Genomic DNA, 14,367 nt, shown 5'->3' on the forward strand with positions numbered 1-14,367 from the left:
TATTTTTCAGCAAAAACCGGCAAGGCAGCACCTTTTGTGATACCAAGTAAGTCAGATGACATCAGTATGTGTGTGTGTGTGTGTGTGTGTGTGTGAGAGAGAGAGAGAGAGAGAGAGAGAGAGAGAGAGAGAGAGAGAGAGAGAGAGAGAGAGAGAGAGAGAGAGAGAGAGAGAGACTAACTTTATTAGTTTATGACACAAATAATATATAACATTATTTATCTCTGGGACGGTTCCCAGTATACCAGCAAATTATGTGTTGATCCACCCACACCTTCTTGAACTGGCCTTCCCAATATCTACTCTTAGTCTTACGGCCTTGGAGATATGCAATTTGGCACATTTTTAAAATAAAAGATCCACCTGTCGTATGTGAGATTCAGTTTTCAAAGCAAAATGCTGCCCAGGGACTTCTAGTGGTGATTGAAAAAAAAAAAAAGAGTACTTGCCTGTGTCAAGTATGTGTCTTTATCCACGCTTGTTGTAAGAGGCAACTTTTCCCAGCTCCTTGTGTTCATGACTGCTTTCTCTTAAAATTAATTACTTTATGACAGTCAGAATACAATGGAACAAGGCTACATAAACCCTGACAGCCTACGAAAACGGCCCGACTAAGGCTCAACACCGCGCCAATAAATTCAGCATTGGGCCAATGTTGGGCCATGATTGCTCCGTTTTCGTAGGCTATCAGGGTCAAAGATACATATTGGTAAACTAGTAAAATACATGTTCAGCATCATCAGCAATACCACAAAAGGATTAAAACAAGAAATTCCTCCGATAGGAACTACACCCCCGTCAAAGGGAAATAACCTTCTCAGTTGGTGGCAGTGAGAATGGTTATTTCCCTTTGACCAACGGGGGTGTCCGTCTATACCAGGCCTTGTATAATTTTAATCCACCAATAACTCCCTAACCGTGTGTTTGACTGGTCCCAATTTTTGTAAGGACCGTCTCAGGAATGTATATAACCTGTTCACCAAGTTTGGTGACGATCGGTCCGTTCATTCTTGAGATCTACTTGCGAACACAAACACATCGAGTGAAACCTATACACACCCCTATACCGGGGGTGTAAAAATCCTATTAGCTGTATGTCAGCGGCACAATGCAACCAGAACCAGCGTTTATGTGGAGTGATCGGGTGCTGGTCACTACCGCGAGCGTCACTACCGCGAGTACCACTACCGCGTCTCACACTAAAGTTGTGTTTCCGTACCCGCGACAGCGTTTTTCCAGCGGTGCGACGAAAATCAAGCACATAGAAAATGACCAGGAGTGTTTCCACACGCGCGACGCGTTAGCGGCGCGACAAGCGGCAAGCGACGCGATTTTTTTGAAAGGGTCCTGGAGCGATTTTTTCGCGTTGTCGCGCAGCAACGCGGGAGTTTACAGATTTTACCGCATGTTTAAAACGCAAGTACGGAAACACGTCACGCGTTTGCGCGCGTTTTCTTTTGTCGCTGCCGCTGTCGCGGGTACGGAAACAGAACTTACCGCGAGTACGACACTACCGCGAGTACGACACTACCGCGAGTACGACACTACCGCGAGTATAACACTACCGCGTGTCACACTACCGCGAGTATAACATTACCGCGTGTCATTTTATGACTTCCATGGCTGAAGGCAAAGGTTGAAATGTTTCCTTGAAATATAAAACAAAAAGGCCTGGTCTGTTCTCTGAACACTAATTCAATGTTTGTCATGCTAACCAAGAACTCAAAACGATCAGAACACACTATCAGAATACATATAGAATGGGTTGCTTCCAATCAAAGCCGTTAGAACACAAACTCACAAGAAGTAAGTTTGCATGCGTTCTCTCTACGGTTATGGTACTCGCGGTTGTGGTACGCGCGGTAGTGTGACACGCGGCAGTGTTATACTCGCGGTAGTGTCGTACTCGCGATAGTGTGACACGCGGTAGTGTTACACGCGGTAGTGTCGTACTCGCCGTAGTGTGACACGCGGTAGTGACGCTCGCGGTAGTGTCGCATAACCGGAGTGATCTGGAAAGGTGTCAATCTCTCTCTCTCTCTCTCTCTCTCTCTCTCTCTCTCTCTCTCTCTCTCTCTCTCTCTCTCTCTCTCTCTCTCTCACTCTCTCTCTCTCTCTCACACATACCCACACACACACACGCAGACACACACACACACACACACAAACAAACACACAAACACACATACTGATGTCATCTGACTTACTTGGTATCACAAAAGGTGCTGCCTTGCCGGTTTTTGCTGAAAAATAACTCCGAGACAATTAGATTCAATGAATACAATGATACAAGTAACCGGCAAGTCATAAATCCAAGAAGGTGTGGGGACCGACACAAAATAGGCTGGTTGTGGGGTCCGTCACAGAGAAATTAGGTCGAAAGTGGGGTCCGACACAGAAAGTGGGGACCGACACAATGAATTATGGGAACCGTCACGCCTACGTCACAAAAGTGTGGGGGGACCGAACACAGCCAATTTTACTGACTACTTTTGTAGTTTTTATTATTACGGCTGTTTGGATGGCCCTACAATCTTGAAACTTGGGCTGTCTGCTACAGACATGTTGAACTTTTTGCTGGACCAACGACAGTTCCAAGCAGGCATTTTTTGGTAGGATATTTCTTGCCGATGCTACGAATTATGCAGTTTTGCAGTAAAGTGGAAGGCATTCTACCTAATAACGGCTAAAATATCAAAAACCTTCAATCCAACAGCACCTAGGCATGTAGTGTAAACACTCACAGATCTAACAAGACCATTCTCAGAGAGCAACATTGCGTAATACTACCATAAATGGATGTTTTGTCCGCGAATTTTGGCGTGTGGGAACCGAGTGGGAACCGAACACAAAGGGTCAGGGCACCGAACACAAAGCGTAGGGGAACCGTCACAGTGTCACCGGTGTGTCATTGGACAGAACCTGACCGAGGAAAGTAGTGAATCAAACCTTGACAGATGTGAGAAGTGTGCATTCACGTGCTGACAATAGAGGTCAGTAAGAGGTGTCACTGAAGCTTCTCTAAGGTTTGGTCATAATACTCAAAATTTACCAGGATTGAACGACAATGACTAAAAATAACACTCAACCCTTTTAACAAATTAATACTAATCATCCTGAACAATGTTCTCCGTACACACGCTATGTAAGTTGCTATGTAAACTTGGCCAACATATTATTGCAACAATTTTCGCACGCTATGAAAAGCATTAAAACGCAATTCATTTTAGTAAAACTTTATATGCTCGAAAAGGTAATTATGTCAGCTGTACATATCATTTGTCCGATTGATGGTACTTTGTATATAGGCATCCCGTCACAGCCTGTCAAACATGGTCACCCCTAAAATCGACCTGACAAAAACCACATCCCCGTATTTTAAAATCTGCAAAAAAATCAGAATATGCACAAACCAAACACGTGTGACTACCATTGGAAAGGCCATTCAATTTCCTGTTCAGAACAGTTTGTTTTATGCACATGACTTCTCTAGTCTTTATGTAGCCTTTTGTCAAAGGTGTCAACCGTTTCAGAGGCCCAAAAAGGCACGTTTTGCGGCCATTTTTGAGGGGGTCTTCCACCCAAAGAGCCATATCTGCTCAAGTTCTCAATGATTTGCTTTGGAAATTTCAGAAGTGATGACCAATAGGCTGACCTAAATCGGTGTTTACTTTTGCGAATGTGTATAATAAGCGTGTTGTATTACGTAACTTTTCCGAAAGAACTAAACAAATATTCATATTAATTCAGGGTTTCAGGTTAAAAAATCGGGACTTTGCATGCTAAGCAAAAAATGAATGCGGCAATAGGTGCCAAAGTTTGAGGCAGATCCCAGTGGTGGTTTACAGTTTATTTTGTTTCAAAGAATTTCTTTTCCTAAAGTCAACCAATATATATACCTAGCTACCTCGTTTTTCAAGCAATGTTTATTTATTAGTATTTGTTTTTCTTGTACCATGAGCAGCATATCATACCTTAATCACATACTTATTTTAAACTTAAAAAGATCTTAAACAGGACAGTTCATTATCTAAATCTTTGGTGGTGGGAGCGAATAAATAGCCGTACAACATTCCTATACGTATTATTCAACAACTTATTTAAAATTGTATACACTTTATATAATATACCTTGAACGTGTTCCTACCTCAAAGCGAGAAGAAGTACGCCAGCATATATCCACACAGCTGTATTGTGCCAAGGCTAGAGACTCAACTGACTTAACATGCACACGGTGTCGTACTTACCTGCATGTGTGCAGTTAACTTCCTCAATCGTTCGTATTGTTTGCACGTCTATTGTAGCGACATCACGATATTGCAAGGCGCGCGCAGGTCTTTTTACAAAGTATCGGAAAACAAGTGTGTTCTCAAAATGCAAACCGGACGAGTTAGTGTTATGTGTTTTGCACATTCTTTTGCTTCTGTCGTTTTGAGGTACTTGAATGTGAGTGTTTGTGATGTCTGTAGTATTGTGTACATGTGTGTGTGTGTGTGTGTGTGTGTGTGTCAATGTATGTGTGTGTGTGTGTGTGTGTGTGTGTTCATGTATGTGTGTGTGCGTGCGTGCGTGCATTCGTGCGTTCGTGCGTGTGTGTGTATGTGTGCGTATTTGTGTGTGGTGGGGTTTGGTGTTTGTGAAGGACACGACCTGATCAAAATAAACTTTGTAAAACCTTGCAAAGGAAACATCTTACTGCCTTTCACGCCTGGTGGCGTGTAGGGCAGCGACTTGCAAAGGAAAGCACGCCTTTTTTTTCGAAAGTGAATACAGAATACAGGACATGAAATTCAAGACGAAACAGCGAGGAAAATTGTTGTTTAAAAACGACGCTCACAGAAGCCAAAATCTGTGAATAGAAACGTCTCACAAGTTATCCTGCTCTTCCTATTTCGTACAAGCAAATTACACTTCGTTGCCTCTTTTGAAAACGATGTTTTGTGTCAAGAAAACCATTCACACTTCAGAGAGTAGGAGCTCACTATTTTATTACTGACACTCTGTATTGGCTGTAAATGAATGTTTTCCCTGGAGGTGAATCGTAACATCTTGAACAAAAAGATTATCTAAAGTTAGAATATAGCACTTGAATAGTACTTTAATGATAATTGTTTGTGATGATGGACATGTCCACACTTCTCGTTGCACGAACACTTGATGACGATAGTCACTGTCCTCGAATGCTTCGTGTGTGTCATGCTCCGGTCATTTTCTTGTTCTTTGTTGTTGTTGCTGTTGTTGTTGTTGTTGTTGTTGTTGTTCGTGGTGGTGGTGGTGGTTGAGATTGTGCCTTCGTGTTTGCAAAAAGATGTAGCTGTTTTTCGAAATAATACTCCTGTTTAATTAATTAGTTTTGACAAGACCGGTACAACATACCACCGGGGTTGATGTTTTTACAACTCAGTTGGTGTGCTCATGTGACGTTCTACGTAGGCAAGAATGTTTAAATCTAGCTTCTTTTTAGTAGATATGAACAAATAGTAATAATTTCCAAACCATCTGCATCCTTGTGTGAATATTCAAACCAAACATACTCAAGCAGGTGTTTAAGCTCGTAAAAGAAATCTACTCTGCTGTCAGTTTCCAGTTGGACCTTTTTTCTTTGCCAAGACGGCAGGTCTTCTCTTCCAGTTGAACGGATATTCTGTAGTAGCCAAGTTCCCTATCGTTTGGGGAAACTCACAACCGACGGTACGTTTTAAGTACAACAAAATATCTTGTGTTGGCCAAGTTCACTATCGTTTGGGGAAAATCACTACAGATGGTTTGGTTACTATTGGTCTCCTAAAGGAGTTTTGCAACGGGAATAGACGTCTAGGGTCTGGACTCGTTTGTTAGACTCGTTTGTCAGAGAAAAAGTCTAACATTAAGGCATTCCTCAAAGTCAGACAAGCGATTTAAAGGGATACGCGGCATTTGACCAAAAATATGACAGTGCTCTAACATTTTCTGGGCAAGATATAGACACCATCCACATTAATTTAATGTAAAAAAAAAGTAGGGACAACGTTTTAGTTTTTTTGCTATGAGGCCCTCTTTTCGGCAGTTTCTGAACATTTTGACCAAAACAGTGGTTATATGATATGCATGGTGTTCAGCAGTCATTAGTGAATGGGTACTTTTTTTGTATTGTGGTAGGTAGAATATGCTTTTTAGTAACAAAATATGTCAATTGACACAAAAAATTAAAGTAAACTCAAACCGATAACGACATCCTGTGTTGAAATAATTACAAAAATCAGCGAATCTTGTTGTTCAAACAACCATAATGACAAAAGAAAATATGACAGCACTCTGATTTTCTTGCAGCAGGATATTTGATATCTTACCTTCAAAATAAACACAAGAAAACTGAAGGTCAACGTGCTTTTTTTCGAGTGGCAGCATCTTTTATACCCCTACCCCCTACTTTTTGGAATAAAAATCATAGGTATTATAAGGAATATGCGAGTGCTCTAATATTTTCTGGGCAAGATATAGACACTATTCACATTCATTTAATGTAAAAAAAAGAATAGGGTTACCATTTTAGGTTTTTTTGGGTGCTTTCAGGCCCTTATTTTAGCAATTTTGTGCGAATTTTGGGCAAAACGGTGGTTACATGAAAAATGCATGGTGTTCAGCAGTCTTTAGGGAATGAGTATTTCTTTTTTGATTGTGGTACAGAGAATGCTTTTACTACTGTAAAACTTTTAGTAATCAGATGTGTCAATAAAAATAAAAATCAAAGGTAGACTCAGATGCCGCGTAATTAACCCTTTAAAATAGGCGGATTTTTGCTTAATGCCTCTTGCAACGTGCAAAGTTTACTCTGTGACTGTGAAAATGTCTTGTTTTGCTCGTGTTTGTCTCTATCCAAATTGTGTTACATGTCGTGTGATATGTTTTCTTACATAGACAGTCCCCAATAGGCAGTTAACCTCCTCACAGGTAGGTAACTTTCTCCGTATTAGAATCTAGAACACACACACACACACACACACACACACACACACACACACACACACACACACACACACACACACACACGCACACACACGCACACACACGCACGCACACACACGCGCGCACACAGAGTTGTAAACGAATGAACTATTACTAGCTGTGATTATTTCTTGTCAAGTCCTCCATAATATACACTTATTGGCTCATTCGTTTTGTTCTTACAAATAATTCTACAAGAATTCGAATAAGTCGCAATATATATTTATATAATAAAGAATGTTTGTGTGCAAAACATAAATAATATTATTTTCAAAACAATTCTGTGAACATTTACAATGCTTACAATGTTTATAAAATAGTTTTACGAAAATTCACAATATTTACATGTTAAAAAAACGATCATTCACAACATTTACAAAATCAACAAAATTACAGCTCTATATAAATTCACCGTATATAACAAATACAAAAATCACGCTTTCGTTAATAAAGGAACTTCTTGAGCAAAATAAGTAAAAATACGTGGTATCAACATTTATGTAAGTATATAACAGACGGTCGCTGTGGCGGGGTGGTAAGACGTCGGCCTCTTAATCGGAAGGTCGTGAGTTCGAATCCCGGCCGCGGCCGCCTGGTGGGTTAAGTGTGGAGATTTTTCCGATCTCCCAGGTCAACTTATGTGCAGACCTGCTAGTGGCTTATCCCCCTTCGTGGGCACACGCAAGCACAAGACCAAGTGCGCACGGAAAAGATCCTGTAATCCATGTCAGAGTTCTGTGGGTTATAGAAACACGAAAACACCCAGCATGCTTCCTCCGAAAGCGGCGTATGGCTGCCTAAATGGCGGGGTCAAAACGGTCATACACGTAAAAATCCTCTCGTGCAAAAACACGAGTGTATACGTGGGAGTTTCAGCCCACGAACGCAGAAGAAGAAGAAGAAGAAGAAGTATATAACAAATGATATGTTTGGCAAACCAATTTTAGAATTTGCCAGCAATGCTTAACACATATTTTTTCTATATCTCTCAAAGGCAGATTTTAAGAAAAGACCCAGCCTTATATTTTAGGGGCGGATCACATCATTTTTAGGAGGAGGGGGGGGGGGGGGAGGGGGGGTTCCACATTTCTTTTAGGAGCAGATCGAGGATGCGAAGCGTTCAGTTAAGGGCGCGAAGCTCCTGGGGAAACCCCGGAAATCCCCCTCTGGATTCGCCCATATATCTGTATCCTGATTAAATTAAAATCCAATTCAGGTCTATCTTTCTTTCAACACTTTCATTTTTTTCAATGTTTTTTTACACTGAACACAGCTGTGAAAAAAGCGATTGGTGAATAGCAATCAGATCTTTTCTTTGCTGAGTCAACAGACTCGGGTTGCCGATACATTTCATAAACACATATTAAACAATCGCGTTTAGACCCGGACTCTGACGGTCCTTGACTTTTCCACGACTCTAAATATTCTGATAATCTGAACCATTTGAAGTAGCAGGAGCTTGCTTTGAAGATGAAGAACCCCACCCTAGCGGACTCACTGTGTTGTAGTATTCGGAACACGCGCTTGCTCCCTGCTCTGTCAGTTCCGCAGTAATTCGGGCAGCTAGCGAATCGTAAGGTCTGTTATCTCCCCTGTCCTGCGACAAGACTTCGTAAGTGTTGTTCTGATTGGTCATACATGTATCAGCATACGCGTGTTCTTCGAGGTTTCGATTGGTCAAACCATCATACACGTTGAGGGGTGTGAGATAGTAGTTGGAAGCGTCTGAAGATCTCGAGGGATCTCTGCGGCCTGCGGATTAATATTAATAATAATCATTACAACAAAACGTACTAGGATTTGCAGAGTCTGTGCAAAACATTATACTCATTAGCTGTCCTCCCTGAATTACCAAAGCTCCATTGACAAGCATTTGTCGTCATGTACGAATTGCAATGTCTGTTCTAACGGAACCGAACGACCTTTTCACAGACTGTGAGTCCTAAACCAATTCAAATACAGATTCTGATTTCTCTCAGTATAATCCCCCCACCCCCCATCAAGCGGCCCAACCTCACGAGATAAATAAAAATCGGACAAATTAACAACATACATAAAAGCTTCCGTTTTGTACTAAATGTCTTTATCCTGTCATAACAGTTTCAGTAATACAAATCACCAGTCAAATTCAGATCAGTCAGCTGCAATTATAATTTAAAGTGACACAATATGAAATGTATTATACTGACCAGACATCCCCTGCGCATGTGCTGTGGAACTGTTGTCTGTGCGTTGTGTGACCGGCATCACACAGAGTCTGAGAGTCTGAGTCCCAGACTCTGAGTTCAATCCCAGAGTCTGAGTTCTGGCAGGTGGTCGAATTTCACCAGAGCCAGACCCTTCCCTTTTAACACAAGCATTAAAAAATAAATCTTACAACAAAGAAAACAACGAAATACAGTGGAGCTTAGTGTTCAAGGTACAAATTAAACATGTTTGGGTAGCCCAATAGTAATTATTTATAACACAATATCAAATGAATAACTAGTAGAAGTGAGCCTCAGTCGGTTTGATGTCTAACCTTTGCTTGCGTTTTCTCCTGCGGAAAATGACGACGATAATGATGATGATGAAGATGAACACAACGACGACAGCAACAGTAACAACTCCAGCAATGGCAGCAGCGTTGTTATCAATGTCGCCATCAAATGACGTTACTGAAAGGTAACAGGTTAACAATCAGTTGATAATAGTTATCCCTTATGCACAATTTGATCCAATTTTGAAGACCTGGTTGAAGGTAGAAATGGATATAATTTCCCGTTCAAAACACACACACACACACACACACACACACACACACACACACATATACACACACACACACAACAACAACCTCATCATCATCATGAACATCGTCAACATCATTATCATCATCATCATGATTTGGCAGAACAGAATGTATAGAGGTTAGTGATAGCGATGCATTCTTGCTTCGGGTGATTAAGTAAAATAGAAACAGCTTCAGAATGTAACTGTTCGTGACAACAGATATTTGCGAAGCTGCGATTTGAAGTGTTTAATCGTGCTTGACCCCTTTATCTCACATGGTAGCGAATTCCAAATTGTTGAGCCCGAAAACGCTAAACTGGTTTTATATAAATCAATACGGGGTAGTGGGGAAATTAATTTGCTTGAGCCATATCTGTCTGTTGCTTTCTGAAATAATGATCGCATGTACTGTGGGGTCTCGTTTATTTGTACCTTAAACATAAAAATCGCTTTATTAAATAATAACTGATCTTTAAGTGATAACAAATTAAGGCTGCTAAGCTTTTGATCTGTTGATGTGTGCGGACCCGGCATGAAAAGTTTAGCTGCGCGACGGTGATGAGAACTTACTTTGTTTCAAGTGAACGTCGCTACAACCATCCCAATGTGTGGAGGCATAACTCAGATGAGGTAAAATATGACCAAAATAAAACTAATTCACTGCTGAGGAATCTGCATAATGATTTATTTTGGAGAGAAGGAACACATTTTTAGATAAGGTTTTGGTAACACGGTTGAGGTGGGACTGCCACTTTAATTCAGCGTCTATTGTGACCCCGAGAACACGATGGCTGGTTACTTGCTCAATGGGTGACTCATTTAAACTGAGATGAAGATTCAGAGGAGCGAGTTGGTGTTTCTGTCGTGTTGTGATCACCATGCATTTAGTTTTGCCTGGGTGTATAATCATTGAGTTTTGTTTACACCAATCAAATATGTTGTTCAAACTCGTTTGAAGAGAGGTTTCAATAGACTGTAAACTTTTACCGGACGTGTACAGAGACGAGTCGTCTGCGAAAAGGTCATTAACAACCGTCTTGTCTGATATATAGAGTGGTAGATCGTTAATATAAATGCAAAATAAAAGTGGGCCCAAAACTGATCCTTGTGGGACGCCGTACTTTACCCGTCCTATCGCAGAACGGTTACCATTAAGGGAGACAAACTGCGTTCTGTTCGCTAAATAAGAACGAAAAAAAGGTAAGTAGGATGCGTTGCCTAAATAACAAGATAATTTCTTAAACAGAATAGTGTGATCAACAATATCAAACGCTTTCTTAAAATCAAGGAAGACGGCGCCGACTGTTTCCGAATGGTTAATGGCAGAGAGCCATGTATCGCATAGTTTAACGAGAGCTGTGTGACACGAATGTTTGGGGCGAAATCCTGATTGGGATGAAGCGAAAAGACCACGGCTTTCCATGTGCAGAAGCAAGCACTTGTGTACATGTTTTTCTAATGGTTTTGACAAAACAGACAATAGCGAAATTGGCCTAAAATTGTTTATGTCGGTTAAGTCTTTTGTTTTGGGGAGTGGAGTTATTTTTGCGGTTTTAAATATTTCTGGAAACACATTTCGGTCAATACATAAGTTATAAGCATACGTAATTGAGTCAACAAGAAAGGGTAACGCTAATTGAGTAAGAAAGCGGGTATGTTATCGGGTCCCATTGACTTTGTATTACTCAAGTCAGTTATTAATCGCCCGACTTCGTGGACTGCAATGAGTGGGATGTTAACAGGTTTAACTTCTTTTAAATTGGCCTGGCAGAATAATTTAAGAAACTGTGGGCATTCATACTCGCTTTTGTCATTTTCCCTATAGGTAGATTCCAACAGCTTACTAGGAAGAGATAAAAAAAAAATAATCATTAAAGGCACTGGGTGAAATACTAACCGAGGTTGAATGTTGTCGGGTTTTTGATTTTGCAGTTACTTCGTTTATTGCTCTCCATAAGGAAGCGGTATCTTTCTTCTCAGAAACAAGTTTATTAATTTAAAATAATGCCTTTTGGCCCCGCGCACGAGGTCTAAGACTTTATTTCTTTGTTTCTTGTAATCATCTTTTCATTTGTTCTCTTTATAAAAATCGCGAAGAGCCATAGCGTTTATAATGTCTTCATTTAACCACGGGGGACGTGTGGGGTGTTTAACCCTATTTTTGCGCAAAGGTGCATGTTTATCAATAGTAGGTAAAAATGCATCATACAAAGCAGAAAGGGCCCTATTTGGACAAACATGATTGCAAATAAGATGAAAAGGCACAGAAGCAATGTCTCGCAAAAAATCCGTCTCATTGAAATGTTTAAATGATGTGTACTCAATTGTTGTATGGTCCTTAGGAGGACGTTTTGTTAATTTAAAAGACCAAGTGCAAAACATAGGACTATGGTCACTTATACTTTCATAAGATACAAACACTTTAGAAACATTACACAGATTGTTTGTGTAAATATGATCAATTAGCGTTGCACTAGTACTGGTTACTCTTGTTGGATATTTGATTAATTGCTGAAGACCAAACAGTGATGTAGTGGAGGAACACGCATGTTGCGGTTTATTTAAAGCATAATTCAAATCTCCTAAGATGAGTATGTTAGAATTGCAGTTGTGCACTTTATCCATCATGCGCACAAAATCGTCGATTCATGCAAATGGAGAGGCTGGATTCGTATAAATATATCCAACTAACGCAGAAGGAGATTTAGAATGTTTTATCTCCGTCCAGATGCACTCCACATTCTCTGACTCTAAATCAGTTCTCCTTCTTGTGATTTTCACAATACTGTCATGTACGTATAGCACAAGTCCAGTATGACTAGACTGGTTGCTGTCGGGTCTTAAAATTGTATAGTTAGTAATGTCAATAGAGGTGTCGTCGATCCTGGAATCAATGACGTATCTGTTCAATCAGTTACAATCACAGGACCTATGTTGGAAGTGGTGTAAATCCCTGGTTGTAATGATGTGTTTCTTTTAAACTGTAACGCGTCTTTCCGATATGGCTGAAAATAGCGAAATAACATGACGTTTACGTGGGCTAAAGTTTCTCGATTCGCATGAAAATATTTCCTGGAACATCCGATCGATTTTTTTACCAAATATTGACACAATGCCGAGCAGATCGGGTCCCTACTATCACATATAAAAAAGAAAAAGGAAAAAAAAAAAAAAGAAGTCCAAACTGACCCTGACATGTTTGCACCGTCCTGCAAAACGTATCAGTAGATGATCATCCACATTTTGAAAAAAGGCACAAGAAGAGAGATCGTAATCTGATAAATGTGCATGTTAAGTGATATGAAAGCGTTGTTTTAAAGTGTTCACAATTTGCCATGTCCAAAAATAGATATAAGTATTCCTTCAGAAAGTTAAATAATTATGATATTTAACTAATTGTAGTGTAATCAAATTATATTAGGACGTAAACGTGCGTGCGTGTGTATGTGTGTACAAGTGTGGGTGTGCATGTGTGTGTATTCCAAATAAGATCCCTAGACTTTAAAACATTATTTTTTATATATTATTTCTTTGATGATGTCATAGCCGGCTTTTGGTGAAAGTTGAGACGGCACAGTCTTGCCTCCAATTTTTAATGAAATTGGTTTAGATTTAGGCCAAGCAATCTTTGACTAAGTCAGGAATATGGGTTTGCGTTTCAGGTTTGAAACTTAAACACTAATTAGTGCAAGGTTAAAAATGGATTGAAAACAAGCTCAGAAAGTTAAAAAGAATAAAGAAAATCGCGCTTTTCTGTTAAGCACAAGCGATACTACGCTATACCGGCTTGCCACTTCAAGCGATTAGCTGGCCACAGCTCGGAGTTATGTAGCCTATGCTTTGCACGTGAACGCTTTCTCGGCCTCTGGTATCGTCCAAGCTGTTCAGTATTGTCTTTGTGAAAAATGCAGTGCGTTCAGTTTTTTTCTGTGAGCTGGACATATTGACATATTGACTCAATGTATCAATTTGCGCGAGTTGTTTTATTCCTGGTTTTGGAAGGTACTTGTTTTGGATATTTTAAGAACGACGAGTTACCGAGCAACGTAACTCACTTCAAAACAATACAACAATAACAATAACAATAACAGCACTTTATTGTCCATTAAATATTACATAAAAATGGAAATTTTTCTTCGGCACACCCTGCCTGCCTGTAAACGATTATAACAACAGTTGTATAGGACGACACACATAAAACATAGAAGGGATACAATCAAATATGATATTGCACCATCAGGGATAAACACTGTAACATTCTTTTTTTGAATCCATATTTCGTCGTGCAAGACCTATATCAGCTGGACTGTGTAGTTCAAATTACGTCATCTTTTATTTGTTTGTTCAGAACAGTATACTTTTAAAAAGTGGTCGATGGGTATATACAGGTCCTATGGCATATTGGGATAACATGAAGTCTTATTAAAAACTCTCAATAGTTTCAGATATACAGCATTTCTGTGAGTCTTACTTAAAAAGGGGTGGTGGTATGTAGATTCAAAATTGTTTCCAGAGTTAGTCCGCGGCTGCCTTGAGTACATTCACTTTTTCTGATAAAAACATTTGCGATTTGATAAGCGGCAGTTTGTTGTACAACTGTATTTGATTTGA

The 14,367-nt window shown here is 40.0% G+C and overlaps 3 protein-coding genes across 5 annotated transcripts in view; 1 reads left to right on the forward strand and 2 right to left on the reverse strand.

The window, feature by feature from the left end:
- The window catches only part of LOC138971022 (uncharacterized), a 33,245-nt gene extending 29,002 nt beyond the window's left edge, over window positions 1-4,243 (reverse strand). The window contains exon 1 of the mRNA XM_070343621.1: window positions 4,148-4,243. The gene's annotated coding sequence lies outside the window, so the exon portion shown is untranslated. The remainder of the gene's footprint in view (window positions 1-4,147) is intronic.
- Window positions 1-14,367, forward strand: part of LOC138971029 (uncharacterized) — a 417,720-nt gene that overhangs the window by 313,121 nt on the left and 90,232 nt on the right. The gene's annotated exons all lie outside the window — the stretch shown is intronic.
- Window positions 7,081-14,367, reverse strand: part of LOC138971020 (uncharacterized) — a 34,305-nt gene continuing 27,018 nt past the window's right edge. For both annotated transcript variants that reach the window (XM_070343618.1, XM_070343619.1), the window contains 3 exons: window positions 9,506-9,641; window positions 9,174-9,328; window positions 7,081-8,736 (listed from right to left, as the gene is read on the reverse strand). In XM_070343618.1, coding sequence (XP_070199719.1) covers window positions 8,402-8,736; window positions 9,174-9,328; window positions 9,506-9,641 — 626 coding nt within the window. In that variant the 3' untranslated portion in view covers window positions 7,081-8,401. The remainder of the gene's footprint in view (window positions 8,737-9,173; window positions 9,329-9,505; window positions 9,642-14,367) is intronic.

This window comes from Littorina saxatilis, linkage group LG7, assembly GCF_037325665.1.
Source record: "Littorina saxatilis isolate snail1 linkage group LG7, US_GU_Lsax_2.0, whole genome shotgun sequence".
Classification (NCBI taxonomy): domain Eukaryota; kingdom Metazoa; phylum Mollusca; class Gastropoda; order Littorinimorpha; family Littorinidae; genus Littorina; species Littorina saxatilis.